At 41.4% G+C, this 12,524-nt stretch overlaps 1 protein-coding gene across 4 annotated transcripts in view; it reads right to left on the bottom strand.

Annotated features, from left to right (window-relative positions):
• Positions 1-12,303, bottom strand: part of LDB2 (LIM domain binding 2) — a 244,393-nt gene extending 232,090 nt beyond the window's left edge. For all 4 annotated transcript variants that reach the window (XM_063135582.1, XM_063135584.1, XM_063135583.1 and 1 more), the window contains exon 1: positions 12,105-12,303. In XM_063135582.1, the coding sequence (XP_062991652.1) occupies positions 12,105-12,236 (132 nt within the window). In that variant the 5' untranslated portion in view covers positions 12,237-12,303. The remainder of the gene's footprint in view (positions 1-12,104) is intronic.
• Positions 12,304-12,524: the final 221 nt, after the last annotated feature.

Below are 12,524 nucleotides of genomic sequence, written 5' to 3'. Positions count from 1 at the left end.
CAGAGTTTGGGAAGATCACACTGTCTTGCTCATGAGAGGTGGAAAAAGTATAGTTGGGAGCCAATTTTTAGTTTGAAGATTAGAGGCAGAAACACCTGTGTGTTCAGTTGCTCTCTTTGGGGACCTTATGTAGGATTTGTAGCTGTGCTGTTCGCTTATAGTATTGTATTTACTTCCACTATGCTGTATATCTGTAAATAACTGAAACATTACAAAGACACCATAAGATCGTCTCATCTGTCATCCAAAGAAACTAAACCCTGTGCACTACCCAAAGAACATTTCACCACTCCAGGAATTGGGACATATAATCGTACCTATAACATTGTTGCCAACAAAAAACAAAGTCAGTCTGTTTTGAAGCAACTGTGCTGTTTAAGGAAGGCGATTCAGGCCTTTTTGAATTTTAATTTTATTAAATTTATACCCCACCCTTCCACTAAAAATAGTACTCAAGGTGGTAAACAATAAAAAATACAGATACAATACAAAATTATAATTAAAACATAAAAACAAGTAAATTAAAACCCGATTAAAAACACAAATGCAATTAAACACAGCAATTAAAAACATCAATAAGAAAGAAATAAGCAGTATCCACCTAATTAAAACTTTTTGCGTGCACACTTATTACCAAAGCCTATTTAATTGTTCATAACATAACAATGGCCATTCAGTGTGCAGAACTGTTTGACAGTGGTCAAATATAATAACTAGATATGGCTTTGAAATACATGAGGGATGATTGTTTGGCTTTTCCTAAATAGTGTCACTGGCAGTTAAATTAGTATCTTGAGAATCTTGATCTCCCAACTCATGCTAAGTTCTGGTGCCCAACAGAGGACCTGGGGCTTGTCTATATAGTTTGTTTACCCCGACCTAAACGTGCATATTTGCATTTCAGGACACATGACGCAGCCGTCCATTCGCTGTAGCGCTAGGTTTTTAACGTGATAATGCACATACTCGCATTTGCGATTTACCACGACTTTTAGATCATGTCCAAATTTGCACCGTGTTATAGTTATGTGTCGGTGGGGAAGTTAAATTGCATTTTGACATGTAGGTGGAGCTTTGAGGGCAGGACATGATTGGCTGATTTCCCACCTATCGACTTTGCGGAGGGAGTTCAAGCACTTTGCTTATGACACGGTTGAATTCTTAGCCCCAAATCATGTGCTCCCCTGACCAGGATGGTAGATCAACTTCAGAAGGAGCCCTGAACGCAAAGACATTGGAAAACACAGCTCTGCAGAGAGAGCTTCTTAAAACAAAGAGGGGGAAACGGGCAGTCAGAGGAAGGAGACGCGTTCAGTCCCCCTCTCGCATCCTCCTCTGCTGCCTTGTTCCTTTCTCTCCCCCCCCCCCCTGCTCCCATTTATGTCTGTGATATAAATATGTGGACCTCCACTTATAAAATTTATAGCTTCCCTCAGCTCTACTCCAAGGCTTCATATAATTGTATATGTGCATATGTGCATGTGCGCATTTATAACTGCACTACCAAAAAATAAATAAATCAGGACATAAATTGCTGTTGCTGTTGCAGTGTGATGCTTTTTACCTACATTAGAATCAATGAAAAATCGGGTTTATATTTAATGAGGAGCCATCCCGTTGTCATACAGATGGGGGCCAGGTATGGAGAACAAGCAGAACAGAGGCAAAGGGCTCAGCTAAAACATTTGCCTGACATGCAAGTTTTCTGTTTGTGGGAGGTTTCTTTTTTTAAAATATGGGATAACGTTCAACAGCAGCATCACCACCAGGAGTCTGAAGTACTCTAGTCCATTCTTCCACCTCTCTCTGTTGATGTGATGAACAAAAAAACAAACAGGTGACTGTCACCACATTCCACTTGGCAATTGCAGCAGTAATGAGTACAATCACCTAGAGAAAGTATTGTGCTTTTCTAGTCAGAAAATAAGATGGCTGAGCACTCAGAAAATGCAATATTCCAACAAGAGCATTTATTTTCAAGAATACACACAGACTATGCACAACACACACATACACACACTTTTTACATAAGCCCCCCCCCCCCCAATTGTATGGAAAGACATTAAACAAAACAGAAATCTGAGAAATGTTGTTATTGGAACCTGACTGGCCTGCACACAATGTGTCGTACAACTAAACCCATCTTCCCCAACCTAAGGCCCTCAGGTACAACCCCCATATCCACCAATCAGCATGCTGCCTGGGTAATGTGCAGTTCAAGATATCTGGAGGGCATCATGTTGGACTAGACAACTCTGTGGTGTTTTCATCTGTGCAAAAAGCACTAACATGTAACGTAAATTCAGAAAGGGGGGCGAAGTTCAATTTTTTTAAAAAAAAATCCTAGTGCACTGATTCAAAGTATTAGAACACAGGTATGGTGTGGTTATTTACTAGGTTCCAAAGGAATTACTTCAATAATAGGTATAACTTGCTAATGATAAAAGCAGACCTCCACTACAAAGAAGTCTACACACCACTATCTTAATGCCATTAAGATTTGTTTTTTAAAAAACAAAAAGAAAGAACAGCTCCGTGTGTGTGGCCAGAAAGAATTTAGAAACATTTCAAATTGCTCATTTTCAGATAAAAGGGAAATATATTTCTCGTTGGCGCAGGCCAAATGAGATCAATAAAGCTTCATTGATTAAAACAATAAAATATGGTAATGTGTAAACTATAAGTATAGACTTGGTAGAAACTACCCACAACCCCAGGAATCTTAAGTGAATGAGCAAAACAATGGAACAACCTGAACCAAATTAGTAAGGTTTTGTCTACTACAGGTAATCATGTTGGAAAGGAAGCTGCTGAGCAATCAGACAAAGCAAGGAGAAACAAGCAAACAAGATTCAAACTTTCAAACAATATTCCTCAAACAATCTGAATTCTGTTCTTTGTGTGCCATCTAGGGCTGCAATAAATCTCTATGATTTTCAATTCTAAATTGCACATTTGCAGCTATGGATACATGTTCCAAATTAATAAACAGACTTTAATCAGTCAAAAAAGAAAAAAAATGTAAAAAGAAGATGCAACCTGTTGCACAAGATATTGTACAATCAAGACAGCTGGTGTCGGGTGTGCAATAGTCCAGTCTTTAGAAAACTACCTGGCACTGTGCACACAATAACAAAACCAGTCAGATCTTTGATGGGCAAGAGGAAACTTATTAGCACTTCAAATCCGGACAAAGTACATGTGCTGAAATGCTTTAACACCTCAGCTAGGAGGAAAGATTAAACAGCTTGGGAGTGGGGGTGGGGTGGGTTTAGTTTAGGAAAAATGTTACTAATGGACTTTATAAAATTAAGAATGGTTTGAGGAGAGAGAGAGCCTTCTCCAACCGAGTCTTCTCCACTGGCCATTGGTCATGCTGGTTGGGAATTATAGGAGTTGTAATCCAACATGTCTGGAAGTCACCAAGTGTATAATACATGTATGGAATTCACAGCCACAAAACTGTGATGACGGCCACCGGGCCAGAAGGGTTTAGATAAATTCATGGACCATTCATGGTTATTAGGCATAATAGCTGAACAGCACCTCCAGGGAGTGATACTTTCAAGTACCAACTGGGAGGGGCAGCAGGGCAAGGGTTGTTGCCTTCATGCCCTGCTTTGGGGGTTCTTGATAAAACAACATTGGTTGACTAAATGGATCTTTGAAAGCTGATCACATGCTGAAGACTGATACAATGTTAGAACAACCTCTGAGTTGTATACTTCCTCCTTTCCAAGCTTGCCATAATCAATAACTTCTGACTTGGATTATTATTATTATTATTATTAATAATAATAATAATAATAATAATAATAATAATAATAAGTTTATTTACTTTTATTATTTAAAAGTAAGTTTAGGTTTGGTAATAAGCATTTTTAACTCTCTGCCTTCAAAATTCCAGAATGTTTACATTTCTACATGAATAACAACAAAACAACAACAAAACAACAAAATAACAACAAAAAGGATAAAGAGGAAGGTTGATTGACTATCCTATAGCCAGAGTAAAATCAATGTCAATTCATTGCAAACAAGCTTATAAATATATATTCCAGATCCACTCTACTTATTCTATATCTGGACCCAGAAGGAAGGAAGGAAAGAGGGAAAGAAAGAAGGAAGGAAGGAAGGAAGGAAGGAAAGAAAGAAAGAAAGAAAGAAAGAAAGAAAGAAAGAAAGAAAAAGAAATCTGATTTGTTTTTCATGTTCAAAGGCGAAATTGTGTTGGAAATTTATCACTAATTCAAGGTGAGCTTACTTGTTCCTCTAAGACACTCACTCTTTAAACTAAATGGGTTTCTAGTTCATATAGTATAATTTCAGAATAGGGCAGAGGACACCATCAGTTACTGAAAGTATGTGAAGATTTGGGGTAGAAAGGATTTTTGAAATTAACGTAAATAGAAAAAATAACAAAAAAACAACCAGTTCAATGTCAATTGACTTTATTTTTTAGTACCAAGGAGCTAAGTTGAAATAAGTTTTAAAAGTCACTTTTTAGACACAGCCTTCCATTACAATACTCTGAAGTACAATCTTGTATATTACTTTATTGCTATTCCAACAATTGTCAATAATTAGAATATTTGATGGCAACTAAAACATTCATATTCCAAACAGTTATCATCCCAAGGCATTTTTCTAACATTTAATTATTCCACTTAAAACATATATACATATCTGGAAACAAATAAATAAACTTAATGACACTGTACTCACTGCCAAATATTTGTTATTTACAGTACCCAATCTGCTTTGTGAACAAACCTGTTATTAAGGAAACATGATTTCCTAAAACAGCAATTTCAGGAATTAAAATGAATGCAGAGAGAGGGGTGGGGGAGAATTGTAACATTATTTTCAGTGATCATTTCCTGGCAAAGATGTTCAAGTACTTGTCAGGAACTCGGGGACTTGAATCAGGAAGCTCGTGGGCTCAGATTGGAATCTAGTAAATTAACTGGGACTGTGTGTAGTCAAGATTTAGAAACACGGCACAGAAAGCAATCAGGTTGTGCAATACCATCCTCTAATTGGCAGTCAGTATATGAATCCTCTGGATTGGCTAGGTGGGATATAAACACTATGAAACTGGCCTTTTGCCTTTGCTGATTAACAGAGCAATATTTTCTGCCTGGTACAGTTTAGGCTCCAACTTCCCCAGCATTTCCATCTTCTAGCTCTTAGTCTCAGCAATAATTGGACTCCTGGCTGGAAAGCCTATTCTTTCTACCTGGTCTCAGGTATGTTATATTAATGTTGATCAATAATATATCTGTGTGAGGCAGAAAATTAATTCATACACTTTTCAAAACAGCCACACCCAACCTGGTGACCTCAAATGCTTGGGACTAAAATTCCCATTCTTTCTGATCACTAGGCATGCTGGCTGGGGCTGATGGGAGTTGTCCAAAACATCTGGAGAGCACCAGGCTGTGGAATGTTGCTACAGAATGTTGCATCTGTGCCATTCAGAATACCGAATGGAACAGATACACATGGAAACGTTGACACATGTCTTTGTGTATTTGTGAATGGACTAGATGTGCAGCTGCATGGATGGTATGTCTGCTATATATATTCTCAGTCACTTTGTACAGCCTTCCCCTAGAAGGAACCAGTTTAGGGAAAGCTGAGCATATAAAACAAACATTATGAGCTCCATCACACTGGGGGAAACACGCTCCCTACCGTTGCTTCTCTGCCCGTGTTTTCATTCCTCAGTTACTTCCTCTTTCAAAAGAGGAAGTACAGAATGAGCACGAGGCCCATTGAGTCTGCTGTTCTGATGGCGCTGCTTCTCCCGCACACAGCAGGAGAGAGCAGCAATTCTGAGTTGAAAAAAACATCAGACTTTGTGGAGAGCTTTTTTGTCATGTAAGGAAGGCCAGAAGGGGTGGAAGGGGCGTGGGAGGCAGACAACATCATGTGAGGGACCTGAACAAATGCCATGAGTGCCCAGGAACGAGCGTGCAATAAACGTTTGTCGGATGGAGCTCTCTATTTCAGTTATCATCTTTGAGTAGGTGTCACAGATAAGCAGATTTCAACTACTTTAGCTTATTTGCAATGGTTTGTTTTATTATTTATTACATTTTTATACTCCCGAATAGTCGAGGCTCTCTGGGCAGTTCACAATTAAAACCATAAAATACAACAAGTCAGAATAAATTTAATACTTTAAAAGTTAAAAATGCCATATAAAACGAAAATAAGTTACAGCCCAGGGAAAGCCTTGGTGAAAAGCTAAGTTTTTAGGAGGATTTCCCAGATGGTGGGTGCCGCTACAGAGAAGGCCTGCCATCGAGGTCCTTCATGGCGACATTCCGTTTGTTTCGGAATGACCAGCAACACCTGCTCTGAAGATCGTAAATGCCATTTGGATGTATATGAGGGAAGGCGGTCTGCTAGATATCCTGGTCTTTGCATTTTCCTTGAGAACACAATTCCTGCCCAACCGTTATCCTCTATGTTTGCCCCTTCGAAGCCACAGTTTACCCAGGAGAAGCAGTAGCCAGGCCTCAAAGGCATCTGGTGAAATGTATAGCTTCCCTAAATTCTACCCCCACACACGGAAAGATCCATGTGAATGCATTGGTCCGACTCAAGCTTTCACTATAAATTCACCACATCTGATTACCATTTTCCTGGCCATCTTCATTAGGGTCCTGCGGCCATACTCCCTGGGCAGCCTGCCCTTAATAGCAGGATGGGAAGGTTTTGCAAACCCAGAGAGAAGGGAAAGAGGATCTTGGCTACCAAGTCATTCCTGAAGCTCTGGGGCTGTTAAATCCTCTGAGGTTCAGACCCTGGAAGCTCAAGGCTGCTGCCCAGCGTTTCCAGGAGCAGAGCCTGGTGACAACTGGTGATTTGTTTTTTAGAACGAAAAGCGATCTCTAGCCTCTTTTACCTGGTTGTGCATTCTGCACTTTTTCCAAAGCAATTTTAAAATGCATTTATTATGCCTGAATAGAGCTATATTGCTATCCGCTTCCCATAGAAAAAGAAAGATACGGATACTGGAACAACTCACTGGCAAAAGGGAGGGTTTTTAATTTAGTATGGAGGAAAAGGTAAGGATGGGCCCTATGGAAGAGAGTTTGCCTGCTTCGTTCAACTCACCAACCTGAGATTTAACTCCTTCCCTGGAGATCCTGAGAAGGAAGTTAACCCCGAAATCTGAAACATGCAACTCCATTGAGCCCCAAGGGCATAACAATGTAGGGTTAAAAACCCCAGGGAGGTGAGATGGGGCAACAGGAAGGATTCTCACACACTTTAAATACCTTTCTTTCTTGTTTCTTTCTTTTTTTATTTTCATATCTGTACAATTTTAAATTTTTAAGTTACTATTTTTAAAGAAAATATAACTGTAGCACCAAAGTATGTAAAAAGAAAAATATAATGTGCTGGGCAGTTTAGCTTATACTGACTTTGTGCTGCTAAGAAAGAGTATTCTTCAAGTTATATTAAGTACAGAAATGTCTAAATTATTTAGATAAATGAAGCACAAGGATGAACAGATGAAAAATCCAAATACATTTGCAGCAAAGCAAATAGCTGCTTTTTGATTTCTACCTCATTCTCCCTCCCCAAACAAAAACATGAAGTAAACTATATCTACTTACTGAGTCCTTTTGGCTCACCAATCCTAAACACATTTATTTTGTAAGCCAGTCCCCGATTTAAACAGATCTTTTCCCAGATGATGGGGCCAGGGTATGAGCTCCACATTGATCATCCATGACAGAGCTGTGATACAAATTAAACTTTGCTTCCCCAAAGCAAGATCAGCAATGCTGCCAGAGGTCTTATACTTCGAGGGCTAGCCCGTTATTTCAGAATGACATGGGTCCACAAAACTTAATGGGAAAGGTTCCTGAAGCTCCACGCTCACTGCAAGCTTAGTGATAAAAACTCAACACACTTGCTGAGAAAGAAGTGTTGAAGTCTTTGACCTGGTTCACATGTCATGACAACCTAGAGTATGGGTTGAGTATGGGTTGTCACGGAGCTTCTTTAAACAAGTGATTTATACCACACTTGAGACTGGCCACTCATGAAAGTTTGTGGGTCATTTTGACAATGCCGTGAGCCTTCCAGCGCATCTCCCGCTCCTTTTCCCAGTTAATCCATTTAAAAAATAAACCTCAGAAAACCAGATTCTTCTGAAATATGTCGGGATTTCCTGCTGTGTGCAGTCGAAGTTGCTCTATACAACACCCACTAGAGGAGGCTGTTTCATTAAACTATATGGGCTGGGAGATTTTAAATAACATGCCATGAGGTCGATGCTCTCTTCCCATGTAATTCAGCATGTTTCAAATACGGAAGAGAAGCCGGAAGCAGAACAACAGTAAGGAAATGCATTTTCCCTGTCTGAAAGACTTCATTGAATCCTGGGTTGTCATTGAATCATAGTATGTCTTTACATGCAAACCCTGTAATACGGTTTAAATACGGCTTGACAACCATGAACAAACCAGAGTTTACAACCCAACAACAAACTATGGGTTCTTTTCCTGAAAAGACTGAGAGAATTATGGCAGGCTGAAGACCATCTTGCGAGTTCATGGCAGAGACATGATTCACAACCAAGAGTCTTTCTGATTCTAACTCAGCCTCTAAACCACAAAGTTACCCGAGGTCTTGCCCTTGCAGCTAATATTTATGAATTGCTAGTCACTATTTTCCCTAAATTAGACATCAAAATAATGAAAAGTTTTACGATCTTTTCACAGTTTTCATTTAAGGAATATCCATAAAAAAATCTTAGGCTCCACAATTCAAGAAGGATGCAGACATGCTGGAGTGTATTCAGAGGAGGGCAACTAGGATGATCAGGGGTCTGGAAACAAAGCCCTATGAAGAAAGACTGAAAGAACGGGGCATGTTTAGCCTGGAGAAGAGAAGATGGAGGGGAGACATGATAGCACTCTTCAAATACTTAAAAGGTTGTCACACAGACGAGGGCCAGGATCTCTTCTCAATTCTCCCAGAGTGCAAGACACAGAATAACGGGCTCAAGTTAAAGGAAGCCAGATTCCAGCTGAACATCAGGAAAAACTTCTTGACTGTTAGAGCAGTGCGACAATGGAATCAGTTACCTAGGGAGGTTGTGGGCTCTCCCACACTAGAGGCCTTCAAGAGGCAGCTGGACAAACATCTGTCAGGGATGCTTTAGGGTGGATTCCTGCATTGAGCAGGGGGTTGGACTCGATGGCCTTGTAGGCCCCTTCCAACTCTGCTATTCTATGAGTCTATGATAGGTGTCAAACTGGCATCTGAAAATCGTGTAGAGATTAGCCTGGCTGCTGAAGAAGGAACTGCAGCTAATCTGTGGCACACCCGAGTTTGCTGTCCTTATTAGAAAAGGTGGTATGTCCAGATTATTTAATTACAACAGTCCAGAAGCCAGTAAGAGCATGAACACCATAGTACTGGGTTGGTGCAGGGCAGGACAGTCAATTCTCATTACCCAAATCTTATTCATATTAATTAAGATGGCCTGTGGTTAAACCGAAAATATACAGTGACAAGCATACCTATAAACTTTGATTCCAATCCCACAATTATGTGTTGGTTCAATGATAGGAAAGACATTCTGGACATGTTCAGAGGCACGCCACCATTACTTCACACAATCACCAGGCTTGAGATTAATTTTAGCAAGGATTCAGCCAACTGCTGAAGCTATTTCTCTTTTAAATTGGGCACCCAAGTTATCTGAGAAATTCACAAAAGTAAACTGACCCATGAACTTCCCTAATATAAGACGAACATGCAAATATTCATTTTTAGAATACAAATATCTCTCGCCACTCAAAATCTCTTTCTTAAATTGAAGTTATAACTAATATAGGAACACAGACTCTTGAAGAACTCATGTTTTATTTAGAAGGTATCCTGATTTCTTGGCTGAGGAAGAAATCATAAAGACTCACCACCAGTTGCAAAATGTAAACGACTCTCTAAAAATATTTTAATCCTATTCCTGCATTAACGTACGGTTAAAGATATGAACTTGCTCCTACAGGTTGGGGGTGAATCCCCTTCCACATAACTGGGGAGTGTCCCCCAGTTCTTGGGTATATACAATCTGATTTTTAATACATATTTTCAGTGAAGACAACATGTTGGGTTTCTCTCTCTCTTTCTGCTGGCATGCGTATGGGAACGGAGGTAGTGGTAAACCTCAAATCCCACATATAGGAAAGCATAAAAGAGGAGCCAGCAAAGTTTAAGAAGTCTATAAAAGTCAGAGGAAACAAGAGGGATACGCTGTCATCCTCCTCCAAGTACAGAGTGGCACACCCAGTAGAGCACTGTGTAAACAGCAAACAAATTAAACTGGCCACAGGCTGAATCTGGATCAATTCGTATGAATGAATTTACAGGGGATCATTTATGTTTTTTTTGGTTGTTGTTTTTACAAGGGGGTGCTTCTTCTAACAGAAGAGGGGGAAAGTAGATCTATTCCAAAAAACAAGCACATTGAAAATTGCTATACCAGAGCTGAAGGGTTACAAATCACGAAGTGTAGTTTACAAACACAAGGGAGCTCTGCAGTGCTGTTAAGGATGTGTGGAACGCCCCAAAGAAATCACAATAATCTATCTCAAAACCGCTTTTGCTTCCCTTGAAATTTGTCAGATATTTCATTAGAACAGGACTATCCAATAACCCATGAAAATTTGGCATTTTGGAATCGCCACTGAAATGTTTTCAGTTTTGGAGTCACACAAATTCCAGAAACTCCGACAAACAACATCCAAAGCCTTTCACTTTTTTGCAACATTAATTCCAGCACCCTACTGACAACCTGAGAACTAGGCAGTGGCAGCTTCAAATCTCCTTGAGATTGTGGCTGTTATGAAAAAGGTTCAGAACTGAAAACAGAAGGGCAGTTTAAAACAAAACAAAAAGCAAACCCCCAAACGGTAGGATTATTAGAAATCCGTTGTCTGCCAATTCGCCAATCAGAAAGCAGGTCACTTCTTCTTAATGAGATCCTATACATTCAGCCCATCACTGCATTTGATAACGGAGAAGTCTGTCTCTTTCAGGAGAACTTCGGCTTTCCTTGAAAAGTTATGCCATCACCAGCAGCAGATCTCGCAAAATATGCCAAAATTCTTCAGTAACTTTGAAGCCCTTTTCATCCCCCAAGATTTGTGCTCCTCGAACAGTACCCATTAAAAGAAACTACGTGGAAGAGAACAAAAAACTATGTGGGGTTCCGCATGAGGAAGAAATGTAGACCCCTCTCTGGAAGTATTGCTTCATGAAATCATTTGATTGCAAGGGGCAATATTTCTACTCTTTTCAGCTATTCTCTCTCTCTCTCTCACACACACACACACACACACACACACACACACGGCTACAAAATCAGTTAGCAGGTTCTACAAGCAAGACAAACACTTGATCCATTGCGGGATGAAAATGTTGAACAGTTCATTTCTCTTGTTAACAAAATAATGCATTTTGTTTCCGTCCTCAGCTGTCATGTACACCAGGCAATAAGTTTGACCAACTCCAAGCCTCTTTCCTGCCTTTATGCTCAGCGTTGAAAACTGGGTGCGTGTGTGTGAGGGAATTACAGGTAATCCATCCCTGGCCCCTCAAACAAGAAGCATGTAAAACACAAACAAACACACACACACACTTTCCTACAAACAATACCTTCGGAATATTGCCATTGCAAAATGCCCTAAAGGAGATCCCCCGGGGGGGGGGGTGTCAGCATAAATAAATAAATTTAAAAATACACCAGTCTTGAGAGTGGCGTTCGAAATCAAAGCCTTTAAGTGCTGCACTACATGTTGTTGTTGTTGTTGTTGTTATGATCGACTTCAAGGTTTTGGCTTCGCAGCCTGCCTTTCCGTGCGCGTTGGGAGTCGCATCGCCCCGAAGGGGACCGAGCCAAGGGCCCCCTTGACGCCCCAGGCGCAGCAGGGCCGTTCCGTTCCGCTCCGTCCCCGCAGGCGCGCCCCGCCGCGCCGCGGAATGCCTGGGACGCTCCGGCTTCGGACGCCGGGCTGGCGAGCTCCGCGGGGCCAGTTTACGCAGCAAGCTGGGAGAAAGCGGGCACTCACCTCTGTGCGAGCCTGCAGCCGCTTGTTCATCTCGTAGACGCGGTACTCCGGCTGCACCATGTACGGCGTGTGCCTCCGGTAGAAGGGGCCGAAAGGCGAAGAATAGAACGGGTCATGTGGTGTGCTGGACATCTTGCCTGCTCGCCGGGAATCAAGGCGCACCGAAGGGCATCACCGGCAGCCGTGCCGAGCACATGGGCTGAGGGGGGCTTCGCTGTACAAAGTAAGCAGCGCACGAGCCGGGGAGGGGGAGGGGGAGGGAGGGGAGAGGGAGGGAGAGAGGGGGAGGCAGGCGGGGAGGGGAAGGGAGCCGAGAGGAGAGGCGAGGAGAGAGGCGAGGAGGCGAGCAGCCCCACTGGCTGGGAAGTGCCGCTGGAGCCCTCGGGGGCTCGCTAGCAAGGCGGAGGGAGAGGGGGAGAG

The sequence above is a fragment of the Elgaria multicarinata genome, chromosome 10 (assembly GCF_023053635.1).
Source record: "Elgaria multicarinata webbii isolate HBS135686 ecotype San Diego chromosome 10, rElgMul1.1.pri, whole genome shotgun sequence".
Taxonomy (NCBI): Eukaryota; Metazoa; Chordata; class Lepidosauria; order Squamata; family Anguidae; genus Elgaria; species Elgaria multicarinata.
The sequence above is the reverse complement of the archived record's forward strand: the minus strand, read 5'-3'. Positions and strand labels throughout refer to the sequence as shown.